The 25,869-nt window shown below is 41.7% G+C and overlaps 5 protein-coding genes across 5 annotated transcripts; 4 read left to right on the top strand and 1 right to left on the bottom strand.

Moving 5' to 3' along the window:
- Nucleotides 1-330: 330 nt before the first annotated feature.
- Nucleotides 331-6,886, bottom strand: angel1 (angel homolog 1 (Drosophila)). Its single transcript, XM_050061504.1, has 10 exons — nt 6,780-6,886; nt 3,906-4,811; nt 3,536-3,753; nt 3,363-3,432; nt 2,834-3,276; nt 2,182-2,326; nt 1,983-2,093; nt 1,841-1,874; nt 959-1,122; nt 331-862 (listed from the first exon to the last, which is right to left on the bottom strand). Exons 1-10 carry the CDS (start codon nt 6,844-6,846, stop codon nt 702-704), a joined length of 2,319 nt encoding a protein of 772 aa, XP_049917461.1. The 5' UTR covers nt 6,847-6,886; the 3' UTR covers nt 331-701.
- Nucleotides 6,887-8,329: 1,443 nt separating this feature from the next.
- LOC126401023 (leucine-rich repeat-containing protein 74A) lies at nt 8,330-13,323 on the top strand. The gene is made up of 13 exons (XM_050062062.1): nt 8,330-8,438; nt 8,721-8,896; nt 8,972-9,079; nt 9,160-9,253; nt 9,447-9,496; nt 9,617-9,698; nt 10,282-10,367; nt 10,437-10,631; nt 10,716-10,811; nt 10,961-11,104; nt 11,264-11,368; nt 12,378-12,463; nt 12,732-13,323. The coding sequence occupies exons 1-13, from the start codon at nt 8,330-8,332 to the stop codon at nt 13,321-13,323; spliced, it is 1,923 nt and encodes a 640-aa protein (XP_049918019.1).
- A 430-nt stretch (nt 13,324-13,753) lies between these two features.
- Nucleotides 13,754-16,130, top strand: LOC126401015 (olfactomedin-4-like). The gene is made up of 5 exons (XM_050062052.1): nt 13,754-13,832; nt 13,928-14,101; nt 14,197-14,409; nt 14,488-14,635; nt 15,185-16,130. The coding sequence occupies exons 1-5, from the start codon at nt 13,779-13,781 to the stop codon at nt 16,012-16,014; spliced, it is 1,419 nt and encodes a 472-aa protein (XP_049918009.1). The 5' UTR covers nt 13,754-13,778; the 3' UTR covers nt 16,015-16,130.
- A 3,271-nt stretch (nt 16,131-19,401) lies between these two features.
- LOC126400987 (olfactomedin-4-like) lies at nt 19,402-21,276 on the top strand. Its single transcript, XM_050062007.1, has 5 exons — nt 19,402-19,474; nt 19,560-19,727; nt 19,821-20,033; nt 20,122-20,263; nt 20,350-21,276. The coding sequence occupies exons 1-5, from the start codon at nt 19,418-19,420 to the stop codon at nt 21,141-21,143; spliced, it is 1,374 nt and encodes a 457-aa protein (XP_049917964.1). The 5' UTR covers nt 19,402-19,417; the 3' UTR covers nt 21,144-21,276.
- Nucleotides 21,277-22,854: 1,578 nt separating this feature from the next.
- Nucleotides 22,855-25,835, top strand: LOC126401193 (olfactomedin-4-like). Its single transcript, XM_050062310.1, has 5 exons — nt 22,855-22,917; nt 23,000-23,164; nt 24,528-24,740; nt 24,818-24,959; nt 25,042-25,835. The coding sequence occupies exons 1-5, from the start codon at nt 22,861-22,863 to the stop codon at nt 25,833-25,835; spliced, it is 1,371 nt and encodes a 456-aa protein (XP_049918267.1). The 5' UTR covers nt 22,855-22,860.
- The last annotated feature ends 34 nt before the right edge of the window (nt 25,836-25,869 follow it).

Raw genomic sequence — 25,869 nt, 5'->3', positions numbered from 1 at the left:
CTGAGCCCCGTCATGCATGAACACTCAACTATCTGAATGAATTATTCATTCACGCATCAGCCAGACACACACATGCACACACAGAGACATCTTTGCCCTGACAAACTGAGTGCCTCAGCGTAGTGGGATGGGAGGGGCAGAGCCAACATTCAGGTCACAATCTCAGCACCACACCAGGCAGGATACACAAAGAGCCAGACACCCAACTGGAGGATTTAATGCTGATGGTGCTACATTATACATCTAGGAAAGAGCTGCACATGCCTGGAGGCGGCAGACTTTGTGCTTTCTGTAATGATAAAAGAGCAAAAATCACGAAGGAGACGCAAATTAATGGAAAATATTTATTCAGTATTTTACCATCTGAAAAAATAGAACTGATTCATAAATCAGAGAGATCTAATTGTCATTTGGAAATTAGGTTTAAAATAAATTAAAAAGCACAGATGAACAGATTGGTGCGTTATCACACCAAGAAGAACTGCAGCAATTGTTGCCTTTGTTACATTATATTTCCCAGCTCTTTCAAACAAAAACATTAACTTATCTTCAGTTACAAACCTATAATCCTTTGATGCCAGGGAACCACAAGTAATGGTGTTCATACTGATGAAGAAAACGTGTACAGAGTGAGACCTGAACCATCTGAACGGAAATATGCTCATCCTGTGACATCACTGTGAGTCATCCAGTCTTTTCCATCATGCAGCATTCAGGTCCAGCTGGAATTTAGCCAGAAGACTGAGATGGTCAGAGGGGAATATGTGATTGGGCAGGCCGCTCATTGACATTATGACATCCTCTGATAGGAGGGACAGAGAACCAATCAGCTTCAGACCCCTACTCGCAACGTCACCACCAGCTGAGGAAATAAAAACAACAAGAACAAATAAGTTATCTACAGTAGCAAATTCCTTCAGAGCTGCAACACTGGCCTTTGTGTCATGTTGTCTCGTACCGTTTTGACTGCAGGGTAAGCTGCGTCTTGGGGTGTAGAAGATGTAGTCGACAGTAGCTCCCGCTTCAAACTGCAGGGTTGTCACTTCTGGTTTGCCAAAGCCTGGAAGAATGTGTTTGTAGACTGACTCCAGGTCTAAACGATGGCTGATGGTGGGTCTGAACCTGTGACTCAAAGTGTATGACTAAAATCACATCTCAGTTCCACTTAACTGAGCCTTTACTCCCCTTTTATACAGTTTCCTGTTGTTATACACAACACACATTTACTTTATGTGAAAGGTGACATGCAAAATGGCTGAATGATTAAACAGGGATGAAGGCAATATGACAAAGACCCTGTTTACATCTGGTTTTAAACAGCATCTTGGACAATCTGGTCATAAGTGGACAGCGCAAAATGCAAGTGTATATGACCGCCAAGAAGTCTTTTGATCTGATCACTCAAACCACTTGCATAGGTGGTCTGGGGGCGCATTTTAACACATAAAATTTGTCATCAGTGTAGGACGTGGTTGTTGTTTTGCTGAGGGTCCATCAATGCTCTACAACTTAACCATTACACGATGAGTTGCCGCAGTGTCACGTGATCGTCTATTGTTTTGCCCCATAGAAGGAGACGTGTTGGATTCTGCTTACAGCGATATACCCAACTGTACCGACACTAACGTGACTGGAAAGAGGGTGGACACTGTAACCATTTGCTGCGCTCTTTGACCTTCTAGTGTAAGTGAAGCATGACATCTGAACACAAGCGGTCAGCTGGGAATGCATTATAGACACAGGTGTGAGGCGATGTGTCCCGGCTGTCCACTTGTGTTTGGATCATTGACAAAACACCTTAAAACCAACTGAAACAGGGTCAAACACCAGGTAAACTGACCTTTTATCACAAGGCTGAGTTCCCCTTGAAGCATCTGTGCATGAAAAAAGGAGACCCAGATAATCTAACCATTACGGTAATAAATTCAGGTTATGAAAATTGTAGAACAATTTTAAGTCATGTCATGGTTCTTGCATTCTACCCGGTGTGTTGTCAGTCACGCCTGGGATCTGCTCTAAGTCCAGAGGACGGACACATGCAGCTGGACAGAAGCGCAGCTGCAGCATGAACTCGTGGCTGTACTGACCTTTACCTACACAAGGAGATGTAGGATAGGAAGTGAAGTGAGTGAAGAAAAGAAACATGGAAAAAAATAGCACTCTGTAACTTCAAACACTGACCTGATCTCTCACTCTCGGTCTTTGGTATCTCCTTGACAGAAGAAGTGTACTGGCAGCTGTTAGAGATTCCCAGATTGCTGGGCCACACGGGAGCAAACAGTCTGTGACTGTAGGCTTTGTGTGACAGGTCCTCTTGACCGGATATCTGTTGGACAGGGTGAATAAATACATGGTTACAGAGGTAATTCCTGCAAGCATCATGGCAGAAAACCTCAAGAGCCTGGTAGAACTGTTGGAAACAAGTCCACAGGCAGTCATGTGGGAGAGGGCTCAACAGTAAGGACTGCCCAGGGGAAGCAAGAACAAGCAGCTCATTTGGTAACAAAGAAATAATACATTGTTTTTTTCCAAAGCTGCTGATGGAAGTAGCTCAGGAGTGAGCCATCTCGCTTGCTTCTCACCCCTGTTGAGAGCCGCACATGCTCTTGTGAAGAAATGGTGGCAAATAGAGATAAAGTTTATGAGCTGAAGCACAAATGAGGATTTTAATTATCCTGGAAACAGGAGTTTAGTTGGAGGGCGTTAAAAGATGTGGGTGAAACTCAAACTCTGCACTGCACAATTTGAGTACACATTAACGTTGAAACCTGGAGAAGCTAGATACTCTGCAGGCATTTACACTCAGTTATTCTTTGCAGTGTTTTAGCCTCACCATCCATGCTGGTAGACCCTGGAATTCGAGCTCGCCGGTGGTGATCAGCTGGTACAGAGGCATGTGGGGGACAGAGTTAAAGTCCCCACACATAATAAGGTTACAGTGTTCGCCTTTGGCCTTGCAGGTCTTAACCACGCTGTCCATCTCTGCCAGCATTATAGCTAGCTGAGCCAGCTTCACATCCCCCCTCCTTGGGTTGAAGAGCAGGTGGGTGTTGGCCACACAGAGGGGTGGGCCCTTCGCCTTGATCTCCAAACCCTGGATGACCACTGGCTGGAGCAACAAGACAAGGCCCACATTGTGGCGGTCCAACAGCTGTGTCTCAGGCCTGAAGAACTCCAGCGTGGTGACTGACAGCTCAGAGAAGCGACTGCTACGGTAGCACGTGGCGCAGCCGTCTGTCTTGGTCCCTGTACGCTGCTTGTACACACAGGTGTAGCCTGGAGCGCCAACATGAGGAGACAACATACAGTATGTCATGTCTTTGTCATAACATCATCCATATTTATTTTCTCAGATGACTTACCCATTTGAGACAGGACTGGATACAGCTGTTCGTGGTAGTGGTTCTCCTGAACTTCTTGGAGACACAGAATCTACACACAAGGACACACACGACTCATTAGTGGACACGTCAAGACTGCATTTAAAATGTGTCTAGTTTCTAGTCTATTTTAAATCAGATGGCACTTGACTTACATCTGGTTCCCATTTCTGTATTTCCTGTAGTAGCAGGCTGCAACGGTAGCTCCAGTCCAGCACCTCTGGGGGGCAGTGTGTGTACAGCTCCCAGTTCACCTCTAGTAGGTCCTGAGCAAGGATGTTGTAGGACATAACAGTGAAGTCCATCGAGGCCTTTGTGAACGGCTCTGCTGCAGTGGCACTCTCATCCATCTCCTCCCACACCCTCCACATTACTGGGTGGAAAACAAACATATGAGTCTGTGCAAAGTAACAGCTGGATATTAAACTACTGGTGAGTTTAGACAAAGTTGACTGCAGTGGAAATATACTAATGGGAGAGCCAAAAATTAAACTGCTCCAGCAAAGGGAGGTGTCAGATTCTCACCTTCAAATGGCACCATCGGTTCTACTGCAGGGTAATAGCTCACGGATGGAAATTGCCACAGTGGGCACTGCATCTCTTCTGCCAGGCCAGGTCCTGCAGGAAAGTGCCAGCCAGTCTGTGTGTCATGCTGCCCGCTGAGATTAAGGTGGGATTGAGTGTTGGAGAGAAGGGAGGAAAACACCAGCTCAGAATTGCTCTCCCCACTTTGCAGTTCATCAGCAGCTGGAGCCACATATTCATCCCAGCACTCAGTTTCTTGAGCCGGAGTCACTGACTCCTCAAAGCTTTGGATCTGTGTTTGTTCTTGTGCTGTATGGGGAGTTTCTTGTATGCTTGGCTCAGCCAGAGTTGCTGGCTCTTCCAGGCTTGGTATCTTTAATATTTCCTGCACTGGGCAGGTGGTTTCTTGATTGTTGTCCTCCGTTTGCAGGCACTCTAACTGTGCCCCAAGAGCTGCCTCTGGACTAATGTCCTCGGTAGGAGAAATACCTCCATCTTCTGTGTTTTCATTCACATGGAACACATCTTGGTGAGCAGTTATTTCCCCGTCGTCTTGCTCGGGAGCTTCCACTTTGTCTTGTTGCCGTCCATTTATTATCTCTGCTTCTTTCTCCTTCACTGCAGATTGCACCTCACTCATCTTTGAAGCTGCCACACTGTTTGCTTCTTCACACAGGACAGCCATCAGCTGTTCTTTGTCTGTGTCAGGGCTTGTATTGTCTTCCTTTTCTTGGCTTGGTTCTTTCATCCTTTCTTTCGTTTCTCCCTTCGTCCCACTGCCTGGGCTGAGCCACTGGTCCAGCATGGTATTCTGAGACTGGATGAAGCTTCTGGTTGTGACAGCACCACCATCCCACACTGCCTTGCCATTAACCTCTGCAGGAGGGAGACCCTTCTTCAAGGCCTCTGTAAGACAAGATCAGCGTTAGAAAACACTTATACATTCATACCAAGATGAAACACACAAAAAAATACTTGTTGTGTCATCTTGAATTACTGAAGAAAACTTGCTCTTGCGTGCCTCCACATAAAACAGCAAATATGATTAATTTACTGATTGGGGTCCACGTTACATAACAGCAAAAATATATACACAACTCATGCAGTATAATCCAAGACTCATTTATCCAGTCGTATGCTCAGAACTTTACAAAACACATGCATTTTTGCTAAAACCTTACTATTTAAAACTGAACTGAAAGTGAAACTTAGCTACACTCTCCAAAGCCAGACTCCAATACTACGTTTTTTTAGTGAACATGCATGTTTTTGGGAAGCATTGAGCATTACGACTGGATAAATGAGACTTGCATTATACTGCACGTGTTGTTTGAGAGTATGTTAAATGGATGTTTTGATATAGTTTTGCTGTTGTTTTTTTGTTGATCGCCAATCCATAAATTAATATGTTTGCTGTACTCCGTGGAGGCATGCCAGAAAGTTTTTTTTTTTTATGAATTCATGATAACACAGCATCACCAATTGATTCACAAATGGTCATTTTGGGGGTATTCCTTAAATTTTTGCCCAAATAATGACAGCCACTGTTAAATGTGACATATAAATCTGTCTTTTTTTGTAACTCTTAACATATAATGTGAGCAGAACCACAATGTGAACAGAATCACACACATGCATCTGAAGCATAAAAACAGTACCAAACAGAAAAAGCACACAAAAAGTGAAAACAAAGTAAAGTTAAAAAAAAAAAAAAAAAAAAAAGACCCAAGTGACTTGTGACATAAGGTTCATTTAGAGATTTTAAAGATAGTGCATATATTTATCATTTTGATAGCCTTTTAGTTTTGTCAGAAAGAAATCACTGACAATTATTGTGCCATTTCCTTCATAAATACGAAGAACGGATATGTTTTGTTTGTAAGGTTTCATTTGTGAATGTGAGATTTGGCAAGAAGTAAAAATAGATTAATAAGGAAAAGGGCATTAATATCCTTGCAACAGTAATCATAGCACCCAAACATATTTCTACAGTGAAAATTAAAATCTGAGAAGATTTTGTCAACTAGTTAAGTCTTTCCAAAGCACATATATAAAATTAGGAGACCAAAATAAGTAGGAGCAAGTTTTCAGGATGCAACTAACAAAAAGCATCACTCTTAAACCTTTTTAAAGAAGGATAAATTTAAATGACACTTATTTTACCTTACTGGGGAACTTTCTTCCAGTTAATATCATAATAAAATTACTCCAATAAATGTTGCTGCAGGAACAGAGACCATGTTGTCCTGAAACAAAGCTCTTGTTGTGGAGTTCATGCTTCTATTACAGGAAAAACAAACTTTAATAGAGACTGCGTTGGATCAGGAAGTGACACTGTCAAAGGCAGAGTGTGGTTGACACTCCTAAATAACGTGCATACCAGATGGGCTAGTGTCAAAACTACAGAAAACTGTTTTAGTGTTGATAAATCTGTCTCCCTGAACATAAACTGCACAGCAAAACAGACACACGTGGCGACGCTGTGACGTCATTGGGGTCGTCTCGAAAGTGCAAGCTAAAAAAAAAAAAAAAAAAAAAGAAACAGGTGCAAGCTAACACACGCTTCCACGAGCTAAAGTTAAAGTTAGCTGCATAGCAAGTACAAAATGTGCCATAAGTTAGCGTCTCCACAAAGGAACAAAGATTAGCTCACACTGGGGAACCATACGAAAAGCGTCACACCGAGTTTTAGTTAAAAACACCATCCTGACGCTCGCGCCAACAAATGTCGAGACAAAGTGCTCCGTCAGTAACGACCTACATTTACCATTAGCAACCGTTAGCTTCCGACAGCTACTCGACTGATATACACAGAGACACTGAATCTTTACACACAGACACACACACACTTTAAAACCGTGCAGACAGATTTACCTGAGGGTCGACAGGAAAGAAACCGTGACAGTGGGTAGAGCGCATAATATAACAGGCTGCCAATCATGTTTCTGTGCTGGGATCAGCGCATGCGCAGTGTGGAGTCGTTGGTAGTGCAAAAGGTTAGGGGCCGCAAGTAAATGTCAGAGGTGTGGTTTACTCGTGGATGTGTTTTTCTTGTTTCCTTTCTTTTTAAAATTGTCTTAACATCAGGAAAATACATATACAGCATAAAAGCAGACAATATTAAAATGTACAACATTCTATAAAATGCCATCTGTGTCATTGCTGCCTTCAGGGACAGTTCTTTACATATGAGAGGAGGGGGTGGTTTTGTTGTTGTTGATGGTGGTGTTTTTTTTTTGTTTTTTTTTTACCTTCCCCTAAGCTACAGATATTTTTCCTTCAGCCTCTGGGAGTGACAGAGGGAAATACACAGCCTTCCCTCCACCATACATCAGTTATTAGATTTTAAAAACTTAATCTCTGGTGTTTGAAAGTTACAATTTGAAGATGAAATCCTGGCTTAAAAGTTTTTTTTTAGTGAGATGTAGAATAAAGTCATTTTCATGAAATATTACTTTGTTAAGCTTATTGTTGTTGTTTTTTTCATTTTTTTGAGTGTCACACATGATGTGCCCAAGGACCATCAGAATTTAAAAATCCAGCGATACTTTCTGTTTTTACAATTTATGGCTATGATAACTCTACAAAAAATGTGTGATTTTGACAATATTTAAGGAACACAGGCATGTTTTCTTTAAAAACCGTTTGTAAAAAAAAATTACAATATACATTCATTCATTTTCCGCAACCGCTTTTCCTGTTAGGGGTCGCGGGGCGCTGGAGCCTATCCCAGCTGACATTGAGCAAGAGGCAGGGTACACCCTGGACAGGTCACCAGACTATCACAGGGCTGACACATAGAGACAGACAACACACACATTCACACCTACTGTCAATTTAGAGTCACAAATTAACCTGCATGTCTTTGGACTGTGGGAGGAAGCTGGAGCACCCGGAGAAAACCCACGCTGACCCGGGGAGAACATGCAAACTCCGTACAGAAGGGCTCCCCCACCCTGGGTTCTAACCCCCCACCCTGGGGTTGAAACCAGGAACCCTCTTGCTGTGGGGCAACAGTCCTGATCAATGCACGATAAACAAAATACAACAATTTAAATTTGTATGCCCCTGCTAAGCCAAATTAAAAAACACAAGTCTCTCCCCAGTGTTTCAAAAATTATTTGACCTGTCTCCCCCTTTTGCACCACCTTTCCCCCGTCAACGAACAGTCCCTTGCATGGTTACTACAAAACAGAGCATTGTAACCAGACTGAGGCATAAATTGTTGATGTCACCACACATGAAACGTTACCCGAGGGGTAGAATTACCTGCTAAACAGCATAGGCCTATTTCATTTCACAGTGGTTGCTAGCCCATCAGAACACACAGGAATAAATGAACAAATAACCTAAAAACTGAAGCTATTCCCTTTGTTTCTGGGAAACTGTTTCAAACCAAGCATAGGCTCTGGCGGCATACAGCAATGTCGACATTGTCTTTTGAGTCTCTCTGCTTAAAAGATGATGACTGTCCATCCCCAATTCAACCCCACGGCATGGAGGATGAGTTTGACACAGACTTGGAGTCAGATGGTAAGTACAGAAAATTCATTCTTGGAGTTTTTGGATGAATTGTTTTGGAAGCCTTTTTGTTTCTCTTGCTGTGTAACTGTAAATTTGTACTGTTAATTCATAACCTTGTGGTAAAAAGCACTCCAAAGACAAGGCGAATAAATGGCTTGTTTTGACAAAATGCTGCAGTGACATGCATTCACTGCTGTATGTATAGACAAGGGCCCATACAGTGCACAGAGTTAACATTGGAGAGATGTTTCCTCTGTGGCACTCATATAATGTGGGCTTATTCATTTGTAGAAACAGAGGAGGGCAACAAGGAGACGTCTATATCTGAGGTGTACCTCCAGGCCTGCAGAGTAGTGGGTGTGGTGCCAGTCTCCTACTTTATACGAAACCTTGACTCTGCAACCATGACCCTCAGCCACCACGGGCTGGGACCTTTGGGGTGCAAGGCACTCGCTATCGCTTTAGTGGTAAGTTTAAAACAAATGTTACAGAGTACGGCTTTTTTTAAATTAGAAAATTTCTGATAAGCTCCTTGTGTTTAGGCTGACATGCATATTGACACTCTGGAACTGGCAGACAATCACATACAAGCTGAGGGAGCCAAATATCTTGTGGAGATGCTGAGGGCGAACTTCACCCTGCAGCACCTGGTATGTTGGACTGCAAAGCTACCACTAGAGGTCACAAGTGCTTTTAACTTGACTTTTACATTGGAGTGTTCTGCTTTCAGGATTTGTCCAACAACTGTCTGCAGTCTGCAGGAGCTGAGCATGTGGCTAAAGTGTTGCTGGACAACATTTCAATAAAATCTATGAAACTTTCAGGTAATTTCAGGTTAATTAACAGCTTTCAACTGAACTGAAGGGTGACGTACTGAGACCACGCTAATGGAAAGATAAAGAGTGAACAATATCCTACAAGACCAGTAAATTTGATCAGTTTAGGTCATTATTTATATTCATTAGTATACTTATTTTGTATATTTAAACACTAAATAGGCCTATTTTGTCCCAACAGGAAATGGATTTACTGATGATGACGCTAAATATTTTGCAGATGCCTTGACAGTAAGTGATTATTTATCAGTTATCCAAACACCGACTTTTAAGGCTTTTGTGACAGATGACACTTAAGGTTGTAGGTAAGCCATTTCCTTAGCACATTATGATGCTCATACTTTCATGTAGATCAATTCCAGAATAAAGGAACTCGACCTGAGCCACAATGAGTTTAGGGGAAAAGGAGGAGAACATTTGGGACAGCTGTTGGGTACAGTAAACTTCACTAATATTAATGTCTTTGTAGATGTGACCGAATGCATTGCTTTACTTTACATGGGTGGGTTATGAGACAATCGGCCCCTGGGCACATACTGTATATGCAAAAAGCCCCACCACCTCTCCTTTACAGGAGCAAGACATACAGACTTTGTGGTGGTTTTGCATCTCTTTGTGGTTTTGTGTCTCCTTGTGATTGATTTCTATCTTTTTGTTATTGCCTCTGTAAGGTAATTTTATGTCTTAATGAAGTAATTTTCTGTGTCTTTGTAGTCATTTTGTGTCTCCTGGTGGTTGTTTTGCCCATTTTTGTAGTTCATTTGCGTCTCTTCATTCCTTCTGCAGTTCCTTTGCATCTCTTCTTTTTGTGTCTTTTTGTGGTCATTTTGAGTCTCTTCCTGGTCCATATGTGTTAATTTGAGTGACATTTTGCATGTGAAGGCCAGGGACACTTTGGGCCCCTTGGTCTTTACTCTGTAGGCCCGCTCAGTAATCCATCCATTTATTAATGTCATGCCAAACAAGAGAAATTACCACAAAAGACTTCTCTCAGATTTTCCTTTCCATTTCTGCAGCAAACAACGAGGGTCTTGAGGTGCTCGATCTCAGCTGGAACCATCTCAGAATGAAAGGGGCTGTGGCTTTCTGTGCTGGACTCAAGGTATGGCTGTCTAAGAAATCCATTTGATCACTGCCTTGATATACATCTGATCGCATTCTCCGTATTTAGGTGAATATGATGTTAAAACACCTTGACTTATCATGGAACGGGTTTGGGAATGAGGGTGCCCTGGCTATGGGAGAGGCCCTAAAATTCAACAACACTCTGGTGCACCTCAACCTGAACAACAACCGCCTCACCAACGAGGGTGTCGGCATGCTGTGCAGGGGCCTCGAGTTTAATGACACACTCCGAGTCCTACTGGTGGGTGGGTGAGACAGTGTTTAACATGCATCATCATTATTCAGATACACTGTAAGGGGATGATTTGTTCTTACACCCTTGTAGCTGGCCTACAACTCTTTAACAGTAGAGGGAGCACTGGCCCTAGTTCATGTGGTGAAGAACACACCTAGAACTGCCTTGGAGGAGATCAACATATGTGTGAGTAACTGTGTCACCAGTGTCTGTCTGTCTGTTTTGTCACATTATTTCATCACATTTAAACAAATTAAACCTTTCATTATTACCCGAGCACAATGAACACCCTGCATCCTGTGTATACCATCCTGTTTTGCTTTTTTACTGAGCAGAACGTGCTGGTAAATGAGACCTTTGTGCATCTGTTGGAGGTGACATGTCAGGAGCATCCCGGTCTGGATGTACAGTACGGAGGAGTCGGTGGCTTCATTGCTAAAAAGCCACCAAAACGTGTTGATCCAATGAAAGTCATCCAGGTCTGTTCTGGTCACATGATGAGAATAAGTAAAAAGAATAAATAATAAATACTATACTCTCATATTAATTTAGTGAAGCTGTCAAATGATGACAACTCTTTGTTTGGTTTTGCATGTATTTCATAAATGACAAAATGTCCTCTCCCAATGCTTTTGAAGGATTACTTGGATCAGCGCAAGCTACGCCTGTGGGATTTCTTTCGGAACATCGACAAAGACGGCACCATGCGAGTCCCTGTTGCTGACTTCAGGAAGGCTGTGCAGGTGTCCAGATAAATTGATAAACTGAGCTGAGCAGAGTTAGTGACATTTGCAGGACAGGATACCATGAAATATTCCTCTGAAATCATGCATGACGAGCTCTCTTCCAGTCCTCTTCACAAATCTGATGCCGATCATTGACCAGCACACAGTGACAGCTCACACTGAATCAATACTGTGAGGCAGGGATACTGAAATTGCTTTGCTCAGGGGCCACTTTTGTAAAATGACAGGAGGCCAGGGGCCAGGTAATAACCATTAATTAAATTAACTTTAAATTATTTATCAGATAAAAGACCCATAACTCATCTGTCTTTGAAACTCTTCATTTTATATGAACTGACTATAAAATTCACTTTAAAATTCAAATTAGGCAACAGGATTGACACTAGGCCTATATGACAAATAAATCAGATATCTTACAGCCAGTTGCAGCAGCCAAACACAGGTCAGGTGTATGCACGGACATTTCTAGGATCTGAGGGTGTTCTGAGCTTTGCCCTGACTTCCGTCGGGGGGACTGTGGAACCTCCCTGGTATGTTTTTCATAAAAAAAGCTCTATTTTGATGCTTTTTTATGAGCTCTGTTACCTCGTTAACATTAAAAGTACAAAAAAATCCCAGTATCAATCAGTTTAATGTCATTGTGACTTAGAAAATGGTCGGCGGGTACCCTATCGCCGGCCAAATTTGGTCTGTCAGTTAATTTTTATTTATATAGACCAATATCACAAATCACAATTTGCCTCAAAGGGCTTTACAACATAGGACATCCTCTGTCCTTGGATCCTTACAGAGGATAAGGAAAAACTCCCCCCAACAAAGGTTGCAGGAGGAACAACTGAGAAGGGATCCCTCTCCCAGGATGGACAGATGCAATAAATGTCATGTGTACAGAACAGATTAACTTAATGAAATACAGTACAGGCAATCCATGTGACAAAATGATACTGAAAAAAGCAACCGTGTTTCTGACTCTGACTTTTCCTTCTGTTCTATGAAACCATGACAGCAATCAAGTATTCCTTTGGATCGATACCAGATTGAGGAGCTGATTCAGAGACTTGATCGTGACAGGACAGGAATGGTGGACTACAGGTGAGCATGTCTCCTGATGTTTGATCCCACTCACAGGTGGGCCTCCTAAATTGTTTCACACAGTAGTCCTGTGATATGTTAAAGTTTATTGTTGCTAAACTATGAGTAGTGACGTTAATGTCAGTTTGTACAGTTTCACCATTGTTTGAATGATGGTGCAGTTCAACACAGTGTGTTCTGGTTGTGAGCTGGGAATTCATCCAGATCTCCACCTTGAATGAGGTCGTAAAAGAGTGATGCAAGTGTATTATTTGATGTGTCTGTGCAGGGGACTGGCAGATACAAGGAAACAGATGATGAGGGATCATCGCCGCCAGCTGAGGAAGGTTGAGTCCCGTCAGAAGAAAGAGAAGCAGAAGAGTGACCGCATCCTCAAGACCTTCCAGAGTGCTGTGGAGGCGGTAACACCACGCAGCTCCATGGTCATATCTCCAGGAGGTGCCAAAGAGGATTCAAGTGGCCCTCAGCACTTCTCTGCCACCCCTCTAAGTTCTTGGCACCACATCATCATGTCCAACAGCAGTCACTATTCCGTCACCAATATGAGCAATGAGCATGTCCACCTGCCCATGTTAGGAGGCACCACGCCTTACCGTCCCACCAGCTCCCCAGCTATGCGCTCGTACTCCCAGCCAAACCTGCTGGATGACTCCCCTCGCTCTTCTCCAGGCAAGTCCATCTCTGCTCAGGGCGTACGCTCCGATCCAGAGATGAGCAACAGCAAGCTCAGCCCCACTACTAACCACCTGACCAGGTCCAGGCCTGCTCTTAATGCCAAGCAGCCGGTGGTTAAAGCCAAAACCAAGAAAGTGAAGAAAAAGAAAACCATGAAACGTTCGAATAAAGACTCAAAAAATTGAACCATCATGTGACTGTATTGTTCTATCAAACATTACGATTCTGATTCCCCGACATTGTTGGCTCCTTTGTTACAGCTACAACTATCAAATAAAGATTTATTCATCTTGTTTCTAGTCTCTAAAAATGACAAATGTGCCCAGTATATTCAGCACTCAGACCATCTGGGGAAACAAACACTCCATAACACTTGGGAACTGTGTCAGATGGTACACCTACGCATCTGCGATTCTTTGAATTCTGATGCACGCCCAAACATTGGATCATTTCAGACCAACATCAGTGTATTTAATTTCTGTTTGCTGAAGATAACATTAAGTGTTACATCTTGGCATGTGCCTTGGCTAACGGCGCTGTGAACTAGGACAGGTGCAGCAACCTGCAAGATGTTGAGACAGGCTATATAAGCCCCGAGGATCCAGCTATCTCAATCATAACAACTCTGACTGCACCAAGAATGATCGGCTCACTGTATTTCTTAGCTCTGCTGAGCTCCACGTTGGCCTGGGGGGTATGTATGGCATTACTTTGACCAACTGATTCCATTTTACTCTTTGATGCTTTCACATTCGAGGTAAGCTAATCTACTATGTTCATGTGTTTCAGCGTGTAGGCCTGTGGAGCGAGGGGAATGCGGGGAATGGGACAGGAGGTGAAAGCGGGGACAGGTGCACTTGTGATGCCTTCTTGCCCAGTACTACCTTTCCTGTTAGAGACCTGGTGGTTGTGGAGCAGACGGCAGGGGAGATCACACACAAACTGGAGCTGGAGATGGGCAAGGTGCTCAGGCATATTTGAGGCACGTGCAAAAGATGATAACATATTTGAGACAGGCAAGAATGTGTATAATCCTCTTTGTAATGACTTTATTTCAGCTGGAGGACTACGAGACCAAACTGACAGCATACTCAGAAAGGATAATAAGGCTGACGGCAGAAATAGAAATAATGGAGAAGAAACCCGATGCCTACAACGATGCCGACATGGATGAGATGAAGGTGAAGATCAAACAAGTGGAGGCTCTGATCAAAGAGCTACAGCTCTCCATCAAAGGCTCCACCACTGTCTTCGAGTCTGTGCGCGTAGAGGTAAGTCCTGATGATGGCGGTCACAGCATTAACAAAACATAATGTGAATCCACTGGCAAACCATGTGTTTATTCACAGGTCACAGTCATGGTGGAGACCCTGAACAAGCTGGAAAAGACCTACGACAAGAATCTGGTTCTGGCGACGCGTCGGGAGTACATCAAGGTGCAGCTGCAGCTAGAGGAGTGCGAGAGACGCCACCAGGAGCTTTTCAACCCCAACATTGGTAAGCTCATTCACACTGATATGCAGAGCTGGCTGACTCATTAAGCAATACAAGCAGCTGCTAAGGGCCCAGACCCTAGATGATAGATGATAATGATGATAATGAAATGAAAATTTAACTTTCTAAACATAAACTGACAACATTTCGTATCATTTTTGTCAATAAATGGTGATAAAACAAAAAGCTCAGAGACAGGAGCAAGGGACAATTTAGGTAGGTAGGTTAAGTGAGTATTTCTAAGTCTAATTGAAAAATTTGAGGTAAAAAAAACCATATTCACAGGGTAAATAGGTAATGCCAATACCATATTTACTGTAGTCTATTCAAAGAAAGTGTTGCTGCTAATAAATCTCACTTCAGTCTTTACATGCTTGTTTGTATTATGTGTGCTTAAACTAATATTTCCAATGCACAAGTTGGTTTAGTTCCCTGTGAACACGATACAATGAAGGGACCCCCCAGACCAAATCCAACTTAGGGCCAGCCCTGCTGATATCCCCATCTAACCTAAACCCTCCTTGGACTCTAATTTCTCCTCTCTCTTTGCAGGTTCTTGTGCACACACAGGCATCATCAAGGTCAGCAAGCCCATCGTGAGCCAGCTGAACGCCCATCTCAACGCTGGCTACAAATACGGAGCTTGGGGAAAAGATTCGAAGCCTGTCCCCGACAGAGAGTCCATGTACTGGTACTCCGGGTACACCAGTGGCTCCATTGTTGACATTAGGTTCTACACTAACTATAAGAACCTCATTTTGAGAAACCATTTCCAGCATCACAACTTACACAGCAGCTGGTATGGCACAGGGAACAATTTTGTAATCCGCGATAACACACTGTATTATCAGATCAACAACCCGTTCGGGTTGGCCAAACTGAATTTCACCACCATGAAATATGAGTCCAGGGTGATTCCTAGGGCTAGCACCAGGTTTTCTTACACCAGCTCCCCCAATCAGAACTTTGACTTTGCTGCTGATGAGAGCGGCCTGTGGGTGACCTACGCCACAGAGGAGTCCAGTGGCCGGATGGTCATTGCTAAAATAAACGAGCCATCTTTTGGGGTTGAGGAGGAATGGCAGACTAGTGTCTATAAGCCAGGGGTGAGCAATGCCTTCATGGTGTGTGGCGTTCTATATGCAGTCAGAACAATTGACATCCAAACTGAAGAGATCTTTTACAAGTATGACACCAACACCCAAAAAGAGAGCTACATCAACATTCCCTTTGAGAGGTTCCAGGATAAGTTTTCCAACCTGGACTACAATCCCACTGACCAGAAGCTCTACATGTACAATGATGGCTACTATGTTAACTACCATCTGTGGTTCAACCACACAGTTACAGCCACGGTGGAACCACCATTTCTCCTTTCCTAAAATGTCATCTGTGATTTAATGAAGTATCACACACACTTATGAATGAAACAATGATTGTATCTCTCTTTTTCCCTTGTAGTTCATGTAGCGCATCCTTATTCTTGATCGCCAATAAATTATCTCAAGCATCGAAAAAGTGTCATGTGTGTCCTTGTGTAAATGTTCATGAAGAGTGCATTATTTTGTAACGATTATTAATTCACCTCACTCCCTTCACACACTCATTCTAGTGCCTCACACACATTCAAATTGAAGTATTGTTTATGGTGGTAGGATCATGCTACTACTCATGACTCAGTTGGCATTTGTACATATCTGACATTTAGAAATGCAGAACTGGATTCTGATCTATATTTAAAAAATTGTTTAAAGACTTGATCTTGATCTTACATTATAAGTAACTTCCATAAACATCCACACAAAAGGAGGAATTCATTCCCACAATTAGATAAGCATTTTGAAGCATGTGCAACACATTGCAGGATCAATAAATCAATTTACTATATTGATTTTTGCATTCTTCATTTTCCTGATGTGCCTACAAACTACCCATTTTCAGCCTGCAGCCATAGTCCAAAGTGGCTAGATTGCTGTTGCAACAGTTTTGGACTAGGCCTTGTTCACAAGACATCTTTACATGTCAAAATAGTAAAAGCACTGATGAAAATAATGACATTATTACAGGCTGAATTATTTATCTGCTTCACTTTCAGGGACCTGATATTGTACATGCTGGCTCACTGTCACATTGTAATGGTTTACTGGGACACTTGAATATAACAGAGCCATTGTTAATGTTGTTATTAAGACCTGTGCATTTCCTACTATGACAAGTCAAAATGGCTGCTGTGAAAAAAAGTCTGTTTTTGACAGGTAAAAGACCACTGTCCCACCAAGTAAATTAGAAAAAGAAAATAATAAAATCCAACCTACTATGATACTCACCTAATGCTTATCTATCTTTGGCATCTCACTATTCATATATTTTTGTAGAACACATCAATAGGTGACAGTCCAATAGGAGAGGGACAAAGCAGCAGTGAACTATCAGCAATAATATGTTAGTTATGTTATCATATTGTGAACTGCGGTGATGTGGTGTGCCTTGATTGACTGAAAGATTACACAATAAAATGGAAAACTTATTTCCACTGTAGTCCAGGATGAACGTTACACAAGTGTTACTAATGACATTAATCACTGAAGTGTCCCCATAAGATATTGAGACAGTGAGCCAGCATGCACAACAACAGTGACACGCACACCTAAATGTAATGCACTCATAATCAATTAATAATTGCACCTTTGATTTTCCTGCTAACATGTCAAAATGCCTGCTGTGAAAAAGGCATGTGAGGTTCATAAAATATTCAGTGACCTCTCATGTCCTGTACAGACGAATCTGCAGTCATCACGTGGCTGAACTCATATTTTATGTTTTTCCCCATTAATTTTTCACGTGTGTGTGTGTAGACAACCCATACGCCAGAGAAAATGCGGGCACCGTACAGTTCAACAAACCACGCATACATTTGTACATTACTATGTAGTGGATACACTGAAACTGTGACTTACATGTGATTAAGTGTAGGCACTAAAAACACTTGCCTTTGATTAGGAAAAGATTGTGTTTTGACTTGAAATGCCCAGTTTTGGGGGCACATTACTGCCTGGAAATGCAGCAGTGTTTCACTAAAAATGATGGCTTGTTTTAGAAAAAAAAAACAACCACTATCCTGGCAGGGAATAAACAACTGCTTTTCATGGCGAAACTTAGTGGAAAAACAGCAGCTGGTCGCGAAAACACAACCAGTTTGTGTTGTTTATCTAAGACGGTGGTCTGCAGCTTGGCAGGTGTCTCACTTAGGTGACACACCATCCACTATCCCAGGGGTCTGCAACCTTTGCCATTAAAAGATCCATTTTTGACCAAGAATAATTTGAAAAAATCTGTGTGGAGCCGCAAAACATGTTTGAGCCTTATAATCAAGGTAAATAGCCTATTAAGTCTAAATTAGCGTATACTTATGGTCTAAATAAGCATTTGTTAATATGTGTTACCACAAGGTGGACACTGTGCAGGGCACTATTTATGATTATTTGGTACTTAAATTTTGCAGAGCTGGCAGTGAGAGCAAACAAATCTGTCCACGCACTACTACATTCTCTATTTTATTCAATTTACTTTTTTGGATTTGGCATCCATAGCTAACCAGCCACTGCTATCGAGGTTCAGCAAAATTTGGATTCATAGAATGAATTTCCATAGAATTATTTTCTCAAAGGCTCAAGGAGCCACTGGACAGGGGCTAAAGAGCCACATGTGGCTCCGGAGCCACAGGTTGCCTACCCCTGCACTACTATCCCTTCCACCTCCTGATGACACAGCCAGCTCATAAATATTACTTTAGGAACGTTGATATGATATGTATAAAATGTGAAAATGTAACGTATCCACGGTTTGCAGTAATGCACAATGCTAACATTTCCCTCTGGCAGCTGGACTGATGTAGAGGCAGATTTAAGGGGACATGCAGGTATATGCAATATTTGGAGAGGGAATCATGTCTGCTTAAAGCAAACACCACATTTTCCACTACTTTCTGTTTAGATGGTAACTCCTGCTGATTTGAATGCAAACCTTTAAAACATTTTGATTCCAGATTAAAATACATAATGTTTTCTTTTCATTACAGACGCTCACTTTTAGACTTTTATGTTTATCATGGCCATAACTTCAAACTTCCTTCTGTACAGCTGAATTGTTTTTTCAAAGTTGACACTCAAGTGAATAAAACTTGCTTGTGCATAGTGATTTCCTGGGGTTTGAGTCAGGATTTCACAAGTTGTTCCCTTGTGGCACAGTATCTCCGACTCATGAACCGCACTGTTCAAAAGCACCACCCAAGTCACATGCATGAGATTACACAATTAACCATGTGGATGAGGAAACAATACAAGGAGGATATTTGACTCTTTCATTCATGACACAGTGAGACCTGACCACTACAGATGATGATAGCAAGATAAATCATTGATAAAAGTGGTCTGTTTGGATTAGATCAAGCCTGAGACAGTGTCCACCTGTGGATACGATGACCGCTTTTAACACTTAGCTAACAGGCCATAAATATTACAAGATGACGCCACAATTCACTACATATGGCACTTTTCTCATTCGCATCCCATGTTCAGAGCACAAGTTATTGTGAGCAAACAAGGATGAAGCCATAACTCATACGGTACTTGAGAATAAACATCTGTTCTTGCGTTGAAGTTCCAGACAGCTCAAATAACAACTATGGCGGAAGAGAAGGTGTTTGAGATGACGTGATAAGAGCTGTCTTTAAAAACCCAACGATGAGGCCACCAAGGAGACATTTGAGAGGTAAACTGAGACAAGATGATTCCAGTTGTGCTGCCGCTGCTGCTGCTGCTCAGTCCTGCTTTGGCATGGATTGTAAGTGACGCTTATTTTCTGTTGAAACATACAGGTGCATCTGTCATTCATCATAATCAGTCTTAATGGTTTTTTGTCTTTTCAGCCATTAAATGAATGGGAGTCTGGCAATGTGACTGTGTCAGTGGGCGAGGCAGGTCAGTGTGTTTGTCATGTGTACGTGCCTGAAACCACCTTCCCTGCCGACCGGGTTCAGCACATGCAGCAGGTCAGCAAGGATCTGATCCTGGAGGTGGATATTCAAGTGAAAAAGGTGCAGTAAGACTGAAGGGTTCCACAGCGTTTACTCATTTAAACATTTTGCTGAGACGTCACCGTACTGATTCGTGTTTATTCACTCCCTCAGATGGTGAGCTACGAGGGCAACTTGGAGGTCTACTTGAAGGAGCTGATGGACCTAACTGTGAGAGTGGCCATGCTGGAGAGCAGTCCCGACAAATACATCAAACTGGACTTCGAGATACTCAGGGTTGAGCTCCGAGAGTTTGAGGCTCTGGTGTCTCAGCTCAAAGACTCCCTCAACTCCACCTCGCCCATGTTTGACAGCCTGCATACTGAGGTAACAGAACCATTTTCAACCTACTTGCAAATAACGCAGCTTTCTTCATTGTTGGAATATTGCATTTGATTCATGTGTTTATTCCCAGATCCGCAACATGACCCTCATTGTGAACCAACTGGAGACGTTCGACAAGAGCAACCTGGAGGTGATCCGCATTGAGTTTGCTAAGCTGCAGAAGAAGCTGCAGGAGTGCCAGAAGGAGCAGGAGTTCATCAAGCCAGATATTGGTAAGACAGCTAGTCAGATGATTGTGGAGAACAGTTTAAAAATCAGATATTCTCACCAAATATTAACATTTTTCTTTTCTTCCCAGGCAACTGCAATCACACAGGAATCATGGCGGTCAGCAAGCCTACTGTCATCCAACTGAATGCTCATCTGAGTGCAGGTTACCAGTATGGGGGCTGGGGAAAAGACTCCAAACCTGTTAGAGGCTATGAATCAATGTACTTCTACGGTGCATACACCAGTCCCAATGTGTATGACTTCTATTTGTACTCCGACTATGAAAAGCTGATTCTGAGGTCCGCATTCAAACACCATGACTTACCAAGTGGGTGGGAGGGTACTGGTAACAACTACATTGTTCACGGTAACACCATATACTACCAGCACAACACACCTTTCAGTATGAGCAAACTGAATCTGACCAGTTCCAAATATGAGTACAGAGTAATCGCAGATGCCAGTCAAAGGTTCTCGTACAGTTACTCAGACCATCAGAACATTGACTTTGCTGCTGATGAGAATGGCTTGTGGGTAATGTATGCCTCAGAGGAGAGCAAAGGTAAAATCATCCTCGCTAAAATAGATGAGAAATCGTTTGGCATTGAGGACCAGTGGAACACTGGTGTGTTCAAGCAGTTGGCCGGCAACGCTTTCATGGCCTGTGGAGTCATGTACGCCACCAGGTCGGTGGATCTGAACACAGAGGAGATCTACTACGCATTCGACACGAAGACCAAGCAGGAGAAACACCTCAACGTCCGCTTCCAGAAGTTCCAGGAGAAATACACCAACCTGGACTACAATCCCACCGATCAGAAGCTCTACATGTACAACAACGGCTACTATGTGACCTACAATGTGAAGTTTAACAGAGAATGATCCCTCTGCTTTGTGATCTGTCGTATTGTGATTGATACGATTGATCTGTATTTACTCACTTTGTCACTGGAGCTCTATAAAGCTATGTATTGTCACACATAGACTTTCTACTGTCTTTTCCTGAATAAAATCAGACCGAAGCATTGAAACTGTGTGAAATTCTTTTAACTTTCTGTTCATAAAATAAAACTATCACAAATTAACTGATACACACAATAAGCGGAAAAGATCATGATTAAAAACCAGCTGTATCTTCATTAGATTTAAAATTGGACAGACACATAAGCCAAATACACATCAGTCAATCTATTATATAACTGTTGTAATTAGGATCATATGATATTTAAATTGAAGTTGGAAAATTACTTATAATAAGCTGTGATCAAATTTTATTAAGAGTTTTGGCTTGGGCACAGTGCACCAACATACTTATTTGGGGTTTTCATGGGTACACATTTCTTTTCTATATGCATTTGTAATTGACATGTGATAACCTTTATGTATAGAAGTAGATGTGTGATGCATTGCCAACACAATATTTCAGTTACTTGATTCTAAGTCTTCTCCATAATTAATGCAAAAGGGGGAAAAAGGTCAACCTATAGAAATATGGTTACCAAAAACAAAAGTCAGTTTACATCAGAGGTTGAACAGGATTTACAATCAAATTGAATAATGGATCCAAGGGTAAAGTTGCCAGAGCTGATGTCCAAATGTCACTCAAATATAATATAAGGACAACAGTATCAAAAGAACAGAGCTACACAACATGTTAAAGATATAAAGTCAAGTAGAGAAGGTGCAGGTACTGTAGCAGAGAAGTGTAATCAGTCATTGTATCTTTTAATGATCACACAACAGTGTCAAGGTCAACGTGCAGTTATTGCTCTCTTCTGCTTGCACAGAGGAGAAACAATGCTCATGGTAGTGTCTGCTTTTCCAATCCAGAGGGACAGCATGAATCAAGAATAAGTTGCTTTGCTACACTTATATAGCATTTTAAGTTTTTCTCCAGGGTGTAATGAAAGCTTAAGATTAATTTTAAAGCAATTAGCTCCAGCTAATCAAAATACCAACTGAGTGAAAAGAGAAATTGACAATCAAATATCACAAGTCTAGGCAAAAAATTGTGTATTTTGCTCCTGATTTAAGTATAAACTCTGAATGCATAACAGCTCTGTTGTATAGTGAGCTTGTAATCATCGTGCCACTTCAGGCCACATGTTGGTTCTCAGCATCATAAAAGTGCGTGAGACCTTCCCCCTATTTATTTGTCACACTGTAGCGTGAGATAACAGATAATCATTGCTTCACATAAAAACACTTTTTTACATATGTGGTGCCTCTGTCAAATGAAACACTTAATTGTGTTTCATTTTTTAATATTTAGTGCACTTTGTTTTCACCAGCAAAGTATTGTCTTACATAAAAACAAAACTAAAATGTTCCAGAGTTTTTCAGCAGTTAATATTTCCATCCTTACGTCTTTTTCAGTCACTAAATAAACTAAAATTTCTCAGAGGAATAAACCCAATCATGTATCATTATGTAGTAATCCCAGGACAGTGTGTTTAACATGCACACCTGCACTGATCTCAAGGATGCTAGTAAAATAGCTATTACTGTGGGATGACGTCACACGCTCTCTGTTGGCTGAATAGAGGTGAAAAACCCTTCGATCAGAATAGCAAGCAGACATCCTGCCAGCAGATACACAATGCCTCTGACTCTGCTGCTTCTCCTTCCCATACTGAGCCCTGCGCTGGCTTGGCTCGTAAGTTTCAAAGATGACTGCTAGTCCTTATTAAAATGTGTTCTGTGTAGTATCTTAATAAGATAACTGAGTTTCCTTGCAGCCGGTGGAAGACTGGGAGTCAGGGAACGTGACCACATCTGGTGGAAGAGATGAGTGTGTTTGCAGTGTGTTCCTGCCTGACAGCAACTTCCCCGCTGACCGAGTGGAACACATGCAGCAGGTTACCACTGACCTGAGGCTGGAGGTGGAGATCCACATGAATAAAGTAAGTATGACACACCATAGCCAGAGTTTTTCATGATGTTTAGAAGTTTTGAGCAAGTGTGTCAGATGACTAAGCCATATTTTGGTTAGATTTTTTTCAAGAAGAATCTGAAATCCAACAAATATATCATAAGTAAAAGAAAAAATGAAAATTGAAAAAATGAAAATTGAACCACAAAAGTAAATACATCATGAAAGGGAATTACATGTGTAGTTTTATCTGTATATAGATACTATATATGATACTTTGACACTATATATATATATATATATATATATATATATATATATATATATATATGTTGTCTTTGTTTGGTTTTCTTGTCTTATTTGATTTGTATTTCTACATTGTATTTGCCTGTGCATTTGCTCTCTATCTTTTAGTAAAAGGCATGGGCAATCAGAGTCAGAAACCTTGTATGTGCCAACATATTTGGCATACAAAATGCATTCTGATATTCTTTTTTATTTGCTGTCAGACCAAGTAATCTATAATAATCTATTATAATAGTATAATTTTCTAAAATATACAATGTGCTGTTGCAACAATCAACCATTCAAAATGTTACTGAGAACCATAATCAGCCACAGACTGTTTAGAGTAAAAATTAATACAGAATAACGTTTACATCATTCCTGTTTTGTGGTTAAGTTGTTGAAGATAAAATATTATGTTGACCATACTGTAGGATGAAGTTGGACACTGGTGATTACTATAGCTGTAAATCACAAGTGACGTCATGACACAATATTATGCTCATTCTTTCAGGGACAATACAATATTTGATGATTCTACAAGCTGATTCAATTTTGATTCGATTCAGTTCAGGGGTCTGCAATCAATATAGGATATCAGTAAATATCCTCATTGTCTTTTCCTTTGCTGCTTATCATTGTCTGCCTGGTGCTATAGGACACTAGCACTGATTCAGTGTTAAGAAAAGAGGTACACTTGGACAGTTACATTTCAAAATAAAGGTGTAACTTAAAGATGACAATATGTTTTTATGTTTTTACTTTCACTGATAATATTGGATTGTATATCAATAAATTGAGTATTGATATACTATGTATCCAGATTGTTACATCCCTAGTGATAACTACCTACAGGAAAAACATTTTTTGATAGATTATTATTTTTATCTATATTTAAAGATATTTTTTAAATTTGATTTTAATGAATTTTTATTTTATCTTATTTTATTTTATTCTATTTTAGTTTAGTTTATTTTGGTTTATTTTTGTCTTGTGTATGTTTCTATATTGAAGCAATTATGTGTAATAAAAATTAAGTAAGGAAGTGTTACAACTATATGACAGCAGTTGCTTCACAGTTTACAAACTGCTGGATGTGTGTCTTCCAGCTCACCCATGACGGAGGCAAACTGGATATCTTCTTGGCAGAACTGATGGACCTGACTGTGAGAGTGGCCATGCTGGAGAGCAGCCCCGACAACTACATCAAACTGGACTTTGAGCTGCTCAGGATTGAGCTCCAAGAGTTCGAGGCTCTGGTGTCTCAGCTCAGAGACTCCCTCAACTCCACCTCGCCCATGCTCGACAGTCTGTACACTGAGGTGAGAGGTCAAGCTCAAGACTTTACCGCTCCTGTCATCTTACCGGTTATAATGGTAACTGTGTTTGTTTGTGCCAGATCCACAACATGACCCTCATCGTGAACCAACTGGAGACGTTCGACAAGAGCAACCTGGAGGTGATCCGCATTGAGTTTGCTAAGCTGCAGAAGAAGCTGCAGGAGTGCCAGAAGGAGCAGGAGTTCATCAAGCCAGATATTGGTGAGACCATCGGCCAGCTCTTTTTTTGCAGTAGCTGGTCAGCAAGGTGCATGTGATAGTGAATGTTTTCTTTTCTTCCCAGGCAACTGCAATCACACAGGAATAATGAGCGTCAGCAAGCCTATTGTCACCCAACTGAATGCTCATCTGAACCCAGGGTACCTGTATGGGGGCTGGGGTAAAGACTCCAAACCAGTTCGAAGCTATGAGTCAATGTACTGGTACGGTGCGTACAGCAGCCCCTCTGTGTATGAGTTCTACTTGTATTCTAATTACGACAAACTCATTCAGAGATCCCCCTTCACACACCACACTCTGCCACAAGGTTACCAAGGCAGTGGTAATAACTACATTGTTCATGGTAACACTGTGTATTACCAGGCTGCTAACCCATTCAGAATGTCCAAACTAAACCTGACGTCCTCTGTGTACAGTCACAGACAAATCACAAAAGCAAGCGAAAGATTCACCTACACATATTCACCAAACCAGTACCTGGACTTCTCAGCTGATGAGAAAGGATTGTGGGTAATGTATGCCACAGAGGAGGCCAAGGGTAAAATTGTCATTGCTAAGATAGATGAGAAATCATTCGGTATTGAGGATGAATGGACCACTGGTGCTTTCAAGCCTCAAGTAGGGAATGCTTTCATGGTGTGTGGAGTTATGTATGCCACCAGGCCTGGAGATCTGATGACAGAGGAGATCTATTACTCATATGACACCAAGACTGGAGAGGAGAAATACATGAGTATTCCCCTTCAGAAGTTCCAGGAGAACTTTGTCAACCTGCACTACAATCCCACCGATCAGAGGCTTTACATGTACAACAACGGCTATTATGCGTCCTACCATGTGAGGTTTAACAAAGGATGATGCCTCTTGTTTTTGATCTGCTGTATTGTGATTG

The sequence above is a fragment of the Epinephelus moara genome, chromosome 14 (genome assembly GCF_006386435.1).
Source record: "Epinephelus moara isolate mb chromosome 14, YSFRI_EMoa_1.0, whole genome shotgun sequence".
NCBI classification, from domain to species: Eukaryota; Metazoa; Chordata; class Actinopteri; order Perciformes; family Serranidae; genus Epinephelus; species Epinephelus moara.
This window is presented reverse-complemented; position numbering and strand designations above follow the sequence as displayed.